This window comes from Adiantum capillus-veneris, chromosome 4 (assembly GCF_014529385.1).
Source record: "Adiantum capillus-veneris isolate H3 chromosome 4, ASM1452938v2, whole genome shotgun sequence".
Taxonomy (NCBI): domain Eukaryota; kingdom Viridiplantae; phylum Streptophyta; class Polypodiopsida; order Polypodiales; family Pteridaceae; genus Adiantum; species Adiantum capillus-veneris.
Window position 1 is genome coordinate 36,486,650 of NC_140934.1, and position 15,143 is coordinate 36,501,792.

At 40.4% G+C, this 15,143-nt stretch overlaps 1 protein-coding gene across 1 annotated transcript; it reads left to right on the top strand.

Moving 5' to 3' along the window:
• The first annotated feature begins 3,385 nt into the window (after positions 1–3,385).
• On the top strand, positions 3,386–6,201 carry LOC147458982 (uncharacterized). Its single transcript, XM_086509743.1, is given in 7 exon segments — positions 3,386–3,454; positions 3,569–3,691; positions 3,879–4,110; positions 4,348–4,434; positions 4,437–4,501; positions 5,694–5,811; positions 5,963–6,201. Coding segments are annotated over 7 exon segments (933 nt in total).
• Positions 6,202–15,143: the final 8,942 nt, after the last annotated feature.

The window sequence follows — 15,143 nt, forward strand, 5'->3', positions numbered from 1 at the left end:
GGACCCACAAGTGTGGGAAACTGTAGATACAATTGTTTGGTCCTGGAGACCTAGCAAAGAAGGACAATTTTCTAGACTTAAGATCCTAGAAAGGCATTATGTAAAAGCAAAAGCAGGCCTCAATTGTGCACATCAATCACGCTTGGATCAAAGTTTGGATACAATATCAAATTTTCAGTGGATTATGTGCAGCTTCTATTGTGACTATAATAGTCAATTTTGAAAACATGGTCTTTAGATGTACCTTTCTTTGTTTTATTTAATCAATAGTATTGTTTCAAATTCATGTGTTGTGTGTACTCATGTTCTGGTTTTTATGAATACCACAATTCTATAAGATTTTCACTCTTTTTACCAACCATACATTGATAACTTCTCATTTTTTCCCACTTTAAGTGAAAATTTCCCAAATTACACGAACTTGGTCGATTTGGAGATTCCCATAATTAATGAGGGATTTCTACCAAAATACCTAATATGGTCTATACTTTCTCGAGCATTAGAATGGCCCTTCCAGCACTTGAACCCTCTTCCCCAATTTGGCCTTTCTTGAGCCCTTTTGGGCCCAAAAAACCACATCATACATACATTTTCACCATCCCTTGCCTACCTAGGCCTTGCATACCAGCTCTAACACTTGACCTCACACTTGTAGGCACCCTTTGCACTACTTGGAACCACTTTTAGCTCGAACCAACTTTGCTTGCACCAACGTGCATCGGCTAGGAAGGGGGAATTGTTTGGCTAGAACAGCTTATAGGCACCCTCCTAGTCAGACACACAATCCAAAGCCACATTTTTCACATATTGTATCATATTTTTTGGGAAACTATGTAAATGAGTCTATTTATTTTGATCCTAGACCTATAGATCCTTGAGTTGAGCTGTAAATGTCAAATTATGTACTAAAGACCCAAAGTAGCCAACCATTGGCCATTTTTTAAAGCCCTAGGTATAAAAGCCAATAAATCTAGTTTCAAAGGATGATTCTTTTGGAAAAGAAAAGCTCTGTTGAACAAACTATCAAGTGGCTTCACAACTCACATTTGTACATGCCATCATTGGGGATGGAGCAACACGATGCCTTGTGCAAGAATAAGCCATCCAAATAACCATTGTTTCATGCCTCAATACCATTTTTTGTCCATTCTTTATGATAAATATATTTTCCTTCTTTTTTTTAAATATTAGATAGACAGAAGTACCCAAAATTGAATATTTAGTGCCAAAGCAAGGGCAGTAATGTTTGAGATAATAATGCTGGTAATGTATGCGATAATAACGGATTGCCATCTTGAATATACATCTTCTTGAAGTAACCAACTATTGACTTGGTACAAATCCTTCTAGTGGGTGCTTGTACTTGTCCAATCATAAAGAAATTTTTTTTTCCTTGGCACTAGTGTAGGAGAGCATGTAGGGGATCCGGTTGTCAAGTGATGGCATGGGTGTTGCAGCAACTAGTGTTATGATATGCCATTGTGAAATAATCTTGACAATTCAATCATTGTCGGTGCTCCTAGACCCTCCTGCTGAGAGAGAGAGAGAGAGAGAGAGAGAGAGAGAGAGAGAGAGAGAGAGAGAGAGAGAACCAACTTTCTCAGTGCCGAAGATGGTGGCCTACACCTCAACCGAAGAGAAGAAAAGAATGGTACTTCTTGTGCCCTTGAGTTGACATTTTGAGAAGCCTTAGATTAACACGTACCGATATTGAGAAACATGTATGCAATTGGGGTTGAAAAGCTGTGCAAATTTTCCATTGTTCGATTGATCGTAGGACATATATGATGACCCTGATCTGACGTCAGAGAACTCAAAAATGTGGAGGAGTTTGGTGGCTCATTTGATAAAAAGGCCTTAGGCCAACCATGTAAAGGTAATCCACATGCCCTCAACTTCGTTTTTGATTGCATCTGGCCATCATCTGCTAGCTACAATCTCATTGACAAGCTTGGTTGGCCTTGTTGTGACAATTTATTTTCTCAAGCTATAGTAAAATACTATTGAAGAATTTTTTTCAGCAAATAGTATATCACGATGAGTTCTTTGCCCATCTTAGTGTCTTCCAAATTGTGACATGCCTTCAAGACGCAAGCATAGATGCTATGCTTGGATTTGGAGAGGTGTTCTTGCTTTGCATCAACTAAAAACAGTCCAGAGCTTCCTGGCCCTGCCCATGTTTGGCATATCCCACAATGAGTGCATTCTAAGACTTGACATTCAGGATAGTCAGCTCCTAGTGTTTTTTGAAGTACATCGCACTTCTTGGACCTACCCCTGTTCTACATATCCTGCAGTTAGTGTGTTTCAAGAGTCGACATTCTATACAAGAAGCTCCACAAGCACTTTCTGTGCTTTTTGAAGTACACTATATTTGGCATACTTGTCGACCAAGACAATGCCAAGCACAACTTCTCTTTTGTGCAATCCTTGACTAACAATATCATCGTAAATTTGTTTATCCATATCAATGTCTTGACTAGTTTCGCATATCAATGTTTATCCACATTTGGCAATGCCAAGCATAATGTTTTATTCAAGAGTCCCTAACTAACAATATCATCATAAATTTGTTTATCCTTGACTAACAATATCATCGCAAATTTGTTTATCCATATCAATGTTTATCCACATTTGGCAATGCCAAGCATAATGTTTTATTCAAGAGTCCCTAACTAACAATATCATCATGAGCTCTTTTGCCCATCTCAGCGTCTTCGAAGTTGCCACGTGCCTTCAAGATGCAAGCATAGGTGATTGCATTTGGAGAGATGAGCTCCCTGGCCCTGCAACGTAGATTGTTGATTACATGTTTGCTGTTCTCTCCATGCACTGCTAAATGGAATTGTGCAAAGCTTGGAAAAGCACCATCGTAGGACGAAGCCGATTTAGCTTTCCAAGTCGCGATAAGTAGCCTTACAGCATATCCGAGTTTCTGCTGTTAGAAGGCATAACTTATAAGAGCTCTCTCTCTCTCTCTCTCACACACACACACACACACACACATTCACAACAAGTTTTAGAGCTTTTCGCACCTGTGAAAAAGAGTGAGAAAATTGAGATTCACACCCACTGTGTGGGAAAACGACATTTTCATACGCGCAAGCGAGAAAAAATTGAGCGTGAAAATCTGATTTTCTATTGAAAAAAAAAAAATATCGCTCTTGGAACAGTCACGGCGCCGTGACTGTTCCAAAAGCGAGTGGAAAAGTCAACTTTCACTATACAAAAGTTCATTTTTTTTATGGGAATTCTATTTTTTTAATCGTGAAACTTTTATACGTCATCCAAAATTCTTCGATGAAGTGTAAAAAGGAGTGGAAAAAGGGGCCCTTTTTCCCAACTAGTGAAAAGTTCTAAAACTTGTAGTGATTAGCCTAGAATCATGGCCGCACCTGTATTCTATACGATATCCTCAGTCCAATACCAGGGATACATTGATAACCCATTTCAGGTATAAATGAAGGAGTGTGTGTGAAATGTGTGTGTTCATGTCTGTGTGTGTGTGTAAGAGAGAGAGAGAGAGAGAGAGAGAGAGAGAGAGAGACTGAGACTGCACGAGTTGCAGGTGTGGTACAAGGACGACTGGTGGAGATTTACGGAGGACAAGGCAGGCAATCCAGCGTTTGCCCTCATCAACAAGGGCTCTAAGGTGGCTCTCAAAGCGGACGCCGATGCCGCGCCTTCTCATGTGCTGTTACTGTTACGTACATCACTCACAGCTAATGATATCATTCTGAACCTCCCATTACGAGCCTAGCTTGGGATCAGTAGAGCCCTCACCAACAGAAGAGCGCCTAGCTTGGGATCAGTAGAGCTCATAGGTTTATATGATCTCGATTTAGTATCAGGCATGAGAAGTAATATTGATTGTGTAGGTGTCTCTCTTCACTGAGTACGATCGCTCTAAAGACACCACCCTGACCACCGCGTGGACACTGCGCGCAGTTTCCTCCTCGTCGGAGTACGTGACCATCTTCTCGGTGGCTCTTCAGATGCCCTTGAGGCTTGGCATTGGGACGTCCGCTCCAAAACCAGGCGATGGTGTTGCTGCCATTCTCAACGCCTCCTCCTCCTCTGCTACAGGGACGTGGACCCTCGAGGCTTTCGGTAACTTGATCTCTCCCCGTTGTCTCTCTCATTTCCTCACTTGGGCTTGAAATAATGGATATCAGTATCAAGGATATCATTCAAGGGGATTATTTCTAGGTTGAATAGTAGAACATTGGGTTTTTTCATGAACGATCCACTGTATATACAAGGACCTTAAACACACTTGATACAGAGGGTTCACATATAATAAATTATGAAAGACTCAAATCAACTAATGTATTGTCATGCCTCCAGTTCCAAAGGCCTATATTCTCCAATCACAATGGGTTAGCCAGATTCTTGTTGCTAAGCCACCTCATACGGATGTAACATTCACCTCTGGTGCTCTTTCAATAACTAGCTTGGAGTAGTTGGAGTCAATCAAGCAAACACTAATGGAGTGCAAGAGGTAGGGTAAAACCCCCAACTTAAGGCCACCTAAGAGAGGATGCATCGTTCACAAACGATGCTGCATCGTTTTCGCCTTGGAGAGGCACGTTTGAAAGTGGAGCAAAAACCCTATACGCAGCAAAATTTGAATCGCGACAGAGAAACACAGACGCAGAATGACGGCGAAATGCAAACTGTGTGTATCAAAAAGTGGAGCATAATGTGAACCACTCATGGGCATGAAAGCAGCTGTTGCGCCACGGGGGTTTGAACTCCTCATCAGACGGCCAAGATGCATAGAGTGTTGCTTTAAACCACCCAGCCACCACTAGCGCTTGCTTGTCTCATCTCCGGTGCGAGATTATCCTTATGCAGACAGCAACTGTGTCCTCCATTCCGGGGGCGGTTTTCTATTGGGGTCTTTACCCTAGTACATAACTCTTTCCATGTTATCAACCCTATGAAGTAAACACTTTTTATCTTAAAGAATTAAAAAACTAGCTATGTTATATGTTACAAATTGTCATGTATGTTATTTAGCGTCTTAATGATCTTCTGTTTAAGAGTGATCAACGAAAACTTCCATCAACTTCCAAAACTGCAATCTAATGATGGAACTAGCTACATATGGTTTTTGGCTAGCCATACAAATTAATTTGTATTTGATATGTCACGAAAATAGTCCAAGCAAATTCTTCTACAGATTCATTATGGTCCCAAAGGTGAGGAGGATCTCAACTTGAGTAACTCTAAACTCTGTAGTAGTAAAAATCATGCATCAATTGATGCCACCATTCTTTGACTAGGGGGCAATCTTGAGAAGCGTCTCTAGTTGAATCTTGAACTTGTTGCAAGCATTGAGGGTGTACCTCACATTTATATTTTGACACTAATGTGTTCAAGTATTCACCCACGTAAAGAAATAGGGACATTTTAAATAGAACGTTAAGACTAGAAACATACCTATACATGTCAGACATTTTTTTCCACCTCTTCTTCAAAATTTGATTAGATGGGCCTCATTAATCTCAAGATGACGTGTGACAACTTTGTCAAATTAACCTGATTATGTTGTCATGTTAAGATGTATAGCTAGAGCATTTCGAACATCGGGATTATGAAAGTAAATTTTTAGATATGATTTTATATTTTTATTTACACACTCCACCATTGTACACATAATTAGACATATTACTTGATGATGGCCTTAGGTTTGGTATAAAGTGCTTGCTGCGAGTCCACTCGAAGATTCCAACTCTTCATTCTTTATCATTAGTAAGATGAATGGAAAAGCTTTAAAAGGATCCACAAAACCAGGAGATAAGGTATGGTTTACATTTTCTTATTTCTTGAATAATCATATGAGATCACATAGCCCACTGCACTTCCTATTCATGCTAACCTATAGTTTTAATTATGAATAATATTTGATATGTGAGCCACCAATTGTTTATCACATTTCAATAAATGAATATGTACATGTTAACAGAGTTTGATCCTCTTGATTACAACTTTGTCTGGTCCGAGGATCGATCATTGAGTAATGGACAGAGATACCTTGCCATAAATCTTCCAAATAGTGATAGCAAACTACATTGGTTTCTTCCACCGGACAAAGAGTACCAAAAAGCAGCTTATAATCATCCTCTTACCTTACGTGAAGCTACAACTTCGTCTGATACTAGAAGCCAATGGAGTTTTGTTCCCTTCACCTCTTGATGTAAGCTTTACTTGAAGCCTCATTGATGCAATATATTTGTTAAACCTTTTAATGATAATATTGATGAGATTTTTATAGTGTTTCTAATTTATGATTATTGATGTTCCAGGCCATTCATGTGAATTTCATGCTTGATGGGAAGAAGTAGCTTATTTTTCACTTCCTTCATACATCTTTTAACCATGTCTACCACTTTTTAAGAAGCCAACAACAAATAATGTACTTGACAATCGAATTAAGACATGTACTTTATTGACTTTTATGTTTAGTAATGGCTCAAAAAAACATACAATGTTGATGTGTTATGAAATAATGATGTTACAATCCATCCTTTAAATCTCCATGGGTATTCATTACCATCACATCTCAAATTCCCAGCTTGTGTACACCCCACTAAATATCATATCTTTTCTAAATTAAAATCTCAATTTGCAAACCGGTTTTTTGTTTTACCAAGGTTTTGGGGTTGTCCTATGTACATTTCCTCTCAAATTTGCAGGGTGCGACCCCCAATGTGCTATCTAGTTGTGGGCCCAATTTTGCACACATATATCTTGAATTGTAGGGTACATGGATCACAAGCAACATTTGAAATCTCTCTAGAGCAATGGTTAGGCGTTGTTGTGCGGATCTCACAGCCAAAAAAATAATTGATTTTGGCAATGGGCACGATCCATGTTCCACCCTCTTTGTGGACTGTGGTTGCATGGCAAGATTTTGCCCTTTGTGGGGAATTCACTGGTAAAATATTTTTGAATCTCGATATCATTTGATATCTCGATGGGCCCCTAAAAATTTGTAAAATCCCTATCTTACATTTGATCTGTGCAGATATTTTGATGATTTTTGAACCATTCAAAATTGATCTTGCTTAGTTAAGGTTCATACCTATGAAATCTGGTGGGGTAAGAGGCCTATGAGTGTCCGTAGTAGATGAAAAAACAGTAGCTAGTTCTACCTCACCAAAGTTGTGTGTGTGTGTGTGTGTGTGTGTGTGTGTGTGTGTGTGTGTGATAGAATGCAAATGATCTCTATCCTTCCCAATTTTTCCTATTTGCTCCCTACCTACCCAGAGCGTTGAGTGTATTCTTACCTTGTTTCCTCACATGTTTCATGTCATACCATCTACGGCTCAAACGGATCATCATTTGCATTCCCGGTCATCAATGTTCCCTGATTTTGAAAAACTTCTTGACTTGTGCCAACTTCTTTCAAACTTGACATGCTCAAAGCTCTTGCTTTGTAGATTCAAATGTTTGTTTTCAAAACTTCATTCCTCATTTTCTAGCTTTGTTTATTAATTTTTTATCCTTAGTTTAAAAAGATAATAAAATTACTAAAAATTTGTATTATTTGGCCAAAAGTTTAGCCAAAATTATTCCATACACTCATATATACATACTCTAATTCTGGACATCATGTCTGTTGAGATTTGTTGTTATGGCTCATTACTATGCCTAATAACAGTTAAATATTAGTAAAAGAAAAAAAAAACATTTTAGCGACAAAACACTCATCATCTTGCAGCTTTAGATCTTGCAACAAGCTTCTCAAGCTACTATTACTCCCCACTTCCCATCCCGAGTCATCCCAGACGAAGGTTTGTGCAATGTGCTTGGGCACAAATAGCATGTCTATGCAAGGCCGTGGAATGTGGTCGTATTACATGTAAGGAAGACATGAGTTGGGTAACAATATGATGTGCATTAGGCAGATAATGAACCAATTGTGCAAAGGTTTTCATTGGCAAGGTTCTATCTAAATTGTGTTGTTCGAAAAAAAGATTTTCTAAATGGCACGCTCATTCTTTGATGGTTGGTTTTGTGAGTACTTTTGGTTGGTAATCATTTCGCTAGGCATAGCTTTTTGTACCCATGTGTAGTTTGGTTTTGGAGATTGCCAAGGTTGTTGTCGTTTTGGTTGCCTGGGTCTCTATTGCCAAGTTGGTTTATTGGAGGTTGGTGGTTTGGCTGATTTGGATTCTGAAATCTATTTATACTTGGGTTAATTAAATAAAGTGTTGGTGTCCTGTGTGGATTTCTTACTCCAAGTATAACCACATTGAGGGATTTGTTTCCTATGGAATGTGGCTGGATTGAGATGAAAGGCTCATTTGAATTTGGTGGCTTGGGTAGCCACATCTGCTTCAAGCTTGTTGTCATTATTGATTTCTTTATCCAAAATTTTTTGATTTATTTTCCTTGGATTTGTGAGGTTATATAGGCCGCAATGCAAAGTGTGATTCTAGTTGTACTTGGTCCAAATTCCAAAAATGATATGTTGGTGCCAACGAAGTGACATACGAGGTGCCCTTAAGATTGAACTTTAGGGTGTCATATTTCCAATCTTGAATGGCCTTGTACGTTTGCATCCACCATGAGACTCCTAAGATAAGTGCTTCATTGAGATCATTGTCGTCCATTATGTGGAGTTGAGGTGGATAGTGATTGCGTCAATGTTGAATGATATGTTAGCCTGTCCTAAGCTGACCATTGTGCCTTTGTTGGCTACTCTCAGCTCGATCTTTATTGGTATAAATATCTCATCTGATAGCTTGAGGTATGTCGAATACTTCATGGAATTGACATGTGCATCCATATCTACAAGTTCTCTTTCTTTTGATCCATGTGTTAGCTATATATTGATCCGTATATCCATACCATCAAGACAATCTGGCCCTCTCTAAATTGCCTCGATAGGAGGAGATGGGGTTTTTAATTGTCGAATTGGAGTTGTGTTGTGCCATTCTTTACGATGTAAAAATCAGCAACTTTGCTTCCTCCTGGGCATGGTCTAGGATGGCTTGATAAATCTGCTTCCATTTCTTTCCTTGATGAAGCATGTCAGTAGTGAGTGGTAAATGATCTCTTTAAGCTGCAACCATTGATCCAGTTAGACATCAGGCTACACTAGGTGATATGTTGTTGATCACAAATGGGCCATTTCCCTGCTTTTTCAATTTCTTGGAGTGATGATTCAAGGTATAGGCCAATACATAGTCCCCCTTTTGAAAATCCTCGTTTATTATGTGTTGATCATGAAAATCTTTAATTTGTTGTTTTTGTGTATATATGGTTGCAATAGCCTAAGTTTAATTCATCTAACCTCGTTAATCAAATAGCCATCTCTGACCATTCATGTCCAATCCATCCTAAATTTTTGGCTACTCCTAGTGTGGGAACTAAGAATTCTATGGGCAATATGACATTTCTCCCAAATACCAAATTGAGAGTGTTGTTGTGAGTTTTGTTTTGTATGCTACCCAATATGCCTAAAGAGCTAAATGTAGCTTCTAGTCCTAGTTTTCTCTTGATTCATCTATAATTGTGGTGAGCACTGTACATAAAACATTATTTGGGCTCTCCGCTTGTCTGTTCTCTTGAGGGTGATATGGCATTGACTTTTATGTTTATTAATGGTTCCAAAAGACATAAAATGTTATTGTGTTATGAAATAATGATGTTACAATCCAGCCTTTAAATCTCTATAGGTATTCATTACCATCACATCTCAGATTCCCATCTTGTGTACAATCCTACTAAATGTCATATCTTATTTTCTCTCTCTTACACTATAAGAGGAGTTGTCTATAACCGCTAACATTGCCGTAGAAAAACAAAAGAAAAAGGAGAGAAAAATCAGCGGGGGTGGCAATAACCGCCGTTATGTATGCGGTAGTGGTTTCTCAGCAATAAGCGCGGTAATAGTCATGACAATATACCCGTAGGTATTATCACTTCAGATGTCGTGTTTATTACCGCGCTTATTCCGCTACACGCTAATTCAAAAATAAAGGTGCTCATTTGGGCCACCCATTTTGGGTGGCCCAAATGAGCACCTTTATTTTTGACATGCATAAAACAATGAAACATCAATTGTCTTTTGGAAGAGTATAAAAAATACCAAAGAACTGAAACATAAACCCAAACCAAATTCAACAATTATCAACAGCTCAAAACAATTGATACAAAATTACTTGTTTAAACTTACCGCTTGTAGTGGTCCAACCACCGCGTCTGATTGCTCGTGAGAGATGTGGTTGTTTTTGTACAACCATCGCCAAGTATCAAATTCTGTATGTCGCTCCCAATACTTGACCATCTCTCTGGTCGGTCAAGAGAGAGGGATATTTTCCTAAGTTAGCAATAACAATACCAAATCATTAACTACAATCATTATAATCACCGATCGACATTATAATTCAATTACTCTTACATATTTATCCTTTCAAGCTCCCTTGCCTCCTTAGCCATAGTGCGTGGGAGTTTGTCTTGTGCGAGCCTCGCGTTGTTGTCTGTATGATGATCCCGTCGCAACTTGATCGCTCTTCTCTTAAATTGCCCACTCCCGCTCCGCGTCTGCCATGTTTCCACCGCGGTAGCTCCTTTCTGGATCTTTGACCTGGTTGGCTGCTACACGCTGCACACTAGACTGCTTGTTTTTGAGAAATGTCTTTATGTAGCCCTCCAACCATTGTTGTGAAAAACGTTGATCGGGGGTGTTTGAAAATCTAGCTAGCAGAGCGTCCTCAATGTACCGTGCATGATCAGGCAGTTGGTCTCTAAAATTTATTAAAAAATTCTTATATGTTGAATGTATAAGAATTTGTAGATAGCGTCAAAATGCCCTGCCATGCCCTCTGCCAAAATCCACCTCCCTGCCATATTTAACCATGTAGTAGCACCCATGCGTGTCTGGCACGGGTGCGTCAGTATCCTCGTCCTCTGCATCAGGCGCGGCGCGCTCTGAAAGTGGGGACTCCGTTCGCCCACCACTACCAAAACATGCAAAACCACAAGATCCACTGCCCGCTTCGTCTCTCACGGTGCTCGCTGCCCTGAGACAAGCGTCAATGCGTGCTGCCAGAGGAAGTCCGTCGACGATGTTCTGGCGAAGCAGAAGTGGAGTGGAGTGGCATAGGACCCTGTGATGCCATGGGAGTAGGACCCTATGATGCAAGGGGAGTAGGACCCTGCGATGGAATAGGAGTAGGACGATAGGAAGGGAGAGCAGAGGGAGGTACTCTCGGTGCAACGCTTTATAGGTAAGGAGTCCCTCCCTGACTCCCCCATGGTGTAGTCTACGGAGAAATGCCGTACATGGAAATCTAATACGGAGTGTAGCGGCCAAACGAATCCTCCATCGAATGGAGGCACTCCACTCATAAAGAGATAGCCAGCTGTAAGTGAGGATCTACGATCGGTGGAGGAACCTGAGAAGGGTAGGTGTAGGATGGCCATGCCTGCAAATTAAAAAAAAAACCTATGACACTCATGGTTTAGGGTTAACTACGTAGAAACATTCTTTATTTCTTTGCTTGTTCTCACCCACTTAAGATTCATGTCCACTGGAGGCGATGTCCCACCCCGGTGGGAGCCCACCCGAGATGTGAACCAACCAAAAGGACAGCCAGCTGGCTACTCCTCACCAGTTGGTCTCTCGTGTGACATCTACATTACAAAGAGCAATATAAGATAAATCTTTCCATCCTACTCACTCATCTAAAAATACGTACACAAGTATATTAGCACACAAACACGTAGGTACATATACATACTAGTAGACCTAAGTAGAGGCTAGTAGTGCCAAAGGTCAACTGCATCTCTTTAGATATCATCGCAGTCTCAACCGTGGTAAAACCAAAGGTACATTGCAGTAATCCATGCATGTGTGGATCAATGACCGCAACGCCACGATTAAAAAAAGGACTATACCCAAGAGGAAGCGTCTAAGCTTCGGTGCTATGCTCCCATACTTAGTGTCTACATACATGCATAAACAAATATATATGTACACACATACATATGTTATGGTTTGTAAATGTAGCCATAGTTTTGTGTTGGCTACACCTAGATTCAACGTCTAAGTGATCAATTGATTGTAACATTAAAATTCTCTCCCAGAGGATATATATATATTAGCACACAAACACGTAGATACATATACATACTAGTAGACATAAGTAGAGGCTAGTAGTGCCAAAGGTCAGCTACACCTCTTTAGATATCATCGCAATATCAACCATGGTAAAACCAAAGGTGCATTGCGGTAATCTACGCATGAGTGGATCAATGACCGCAATGCCAGAATTAAAAAAGGACTATACCCAAGAGGAAGCGTCTAACCTTCGGGTGCTATGCTCTCATACTTAGTGCCTACATACATGCATAAACAAATATATATGTACACAAATATATGTTATGATTGTAAATGTAGCCATCGTTTTGTGTTGGCTGCACCTAGATTCAACGTCTAAGTGATCAATTGATCGTAACATTACAATTCTAATGTAATGCAATAAGTAATTCCATTTCTCTCACTGAGTCTCTCTCTCTCTATCCCTCTCGCTCTTCCCTTCTCGGTCTTGCAGTTGAACTAGAAAGCGGAAGCTCCAACCCAGAGTCATGCCTATGCCTCCATGTAAAGCAAGCACTTCATTCAACAAAGCGTCCTTGCCTTGAAGGTAATCTTGGTGTTGGTCGCTCAGGTATCTCTTTGGAGCCCAATTTTCATCTCCTTAACTTCTTTCTCTCTGTCCCTCTTTCCCTCTCTCTCTCTTTCCCTCATTCCCTATCTCTCTCTCTTTCCCTCGTTCCCACTCTCTCTCTCTCTCTCTCTCTCTCTCTCTCTCTCTCTCTCTCTCTCTCTCTCCCTCTTTCTCTCTCTATCCCTCATCCTCTCTATTTCTCTCTCTCTCTTTCCCTCTTTCCTATCTCTCCCTCTCCCTCTCTCTCTATCTCTCCCTCTTTCCCTCTTTCCTATCTCTCCCCCTCTCTTTCTCTCTCCCTCGCTATTTCTCCCTCTTTTTCTCTTTCTTCCTCCTCCTCCTCCTCCTCCCCCCCCCCCCCCCCCCCCCCCCCTCCCCCTCTCTCTCTCTCTCTCTCTCTCTGTATGTATATATATATATATATATATATATATATATATATCTTTCTCTCTTTTTAAAACCCGTAATATGCGGGTATACACAAGGCTGAAAAAACCTTTGTCTCTCGCTTTCTCTCTATCTCTCTTTCTCTATCTCTATCTAACTTGTTTTATCTATTGTTTTTTTTAAAAAAGGGGGGAACCCATAAGATGTGGAGTGGCACCAAATAGGTCGAAAATAATTTCTTCAATCCTTTAAAATGCATAACAGGTTCTTTGAACCTTACTCTTAGTAATGATAATCTACTAAATCTGATATTAAAAGTGTATGTGCATATAAGGAAGATTTCTTGTTGACGAAATATAACTCCACCGAGTTTGGCAAGCCCAAACTGGGCGCATACAGTTGGCGAAGGCACTGGGTATCATAATGATAAGCGCGGCGGACTGCATATAAGAAGCGTAGAGGGCTTTCAAGAGAAAAAACCGATTGTGCACTCATACTGAGAATTCTTTCACACACACACACACACACACACACACATCGTAGGCAGTGTGGCTTGGTGTTGTCCTTTACACAACATGGCTTGGTGCTGTCTTTCACACACACACACAGTGGCTTGGTGCTGTCTTTCATACACACACACACATCGTAGGGAGCGCGGCTTTATGCTGCTTCAAGCTTGAAAAAAAGGGATGCATGTCTATTTGAAGGAGAGCTGTCCTAATCTTACATAAGCGACTCACACACGGAATCTCAGTTGCCGAATCCTCATCATCCAGAAGCATAATCAGGATAGGCGTTGATAGCATTGGAATACGGCACGGTAAGGGAAACCTGCGATTCTTTACAGTACTATAAATCCTGTTACATTATGAAATGTTTAAAGCTTGGTAGTTTGATGTACGTAAGGAAGGTTTACAGAAATATTGTTCGACATGTAAACTACTGTACTTTTTATATAAAAAAGAAAACCGTTTTTTAGAGAAGAAAACTCTATGCAATGCAATAGAAGAAGAAACGGAGAACGGATAACTGCTCTACATAAATGTGTATAGACGCATGTTTTCAGTCTGATATAAACTTTGTTCACATAATCTAGAACACTATTTTATCTGCATGTTTTGGAACACGGGGTATCTCATATGAAAACAAATACATGGTGTAACTATTAGAACAGACATCGGATATACCATGGGCTAACTGTATTTGATATCAAATTCCCAAAAAGTAAGATAATGATTGAGACAAACATAGAAAAGGAAAAAAGGTTTTTTCTGAACAATGATTGAATGAATAATGGTAAACTTGTTCGAATTAGGGTTACAGAGAAACACACACATCTTGGAGAAGACAAAGGAAGCTCAAGGCACACAATAGAGAGTGTGTTACTTAGTGTGCAATGGAAAGATAGATAGCCCTAAAGTGATGGGCATATATACAATGCACGGGGGAAAAAACCTCCTAAAGAGGGAATAAATGCCCCGGAGGTCCTAGTGTGTTCACACACATCACTACCACATGTATATGGTAACAAATCCCCCGTGGAGTGATGCGGTGAACGAGAGCTGGCACATGAGTAAAGGGAAGTGCGATGCCTTGAGGACAGGATCAGTCCACAAAGGGGAGTAAGCCCAAAGCTTTGCGGAAAGCTTCAAGCTTCTCACGAGACAATGCCTTTGTGAAAAGATCTGCAAGGTTGTCCTGTGTTGGCACATAAGCCAAGCTGATCTCTCCTGCTGAGAGCCTCTCCCTGACATAGTGGTAACGCACCTCAATGTGCTTTGTGCGAGCATGAAAAATTGGGTTTCTCACAACTGCTAATGCGCTCTGACTGTCAGTGTAGATAGTGTTGGCAGTGTCCTGTCCAACACCCAAATCAGCCATAAGGCGTCTGAGCCATACACACTCAACCGTAGCTGTGAAGACTGCCCTGTACTCAGCCTCACAACTCAAAGTGGCCATAGTAGGTTGCTTCTTGCTCAACCATGATATACATGAACTGCCAAGCATGAAACAAAAACCACTTGTGGACACTCGCATGTCAAAACAACCAGCCCAATCTGAGTCCGA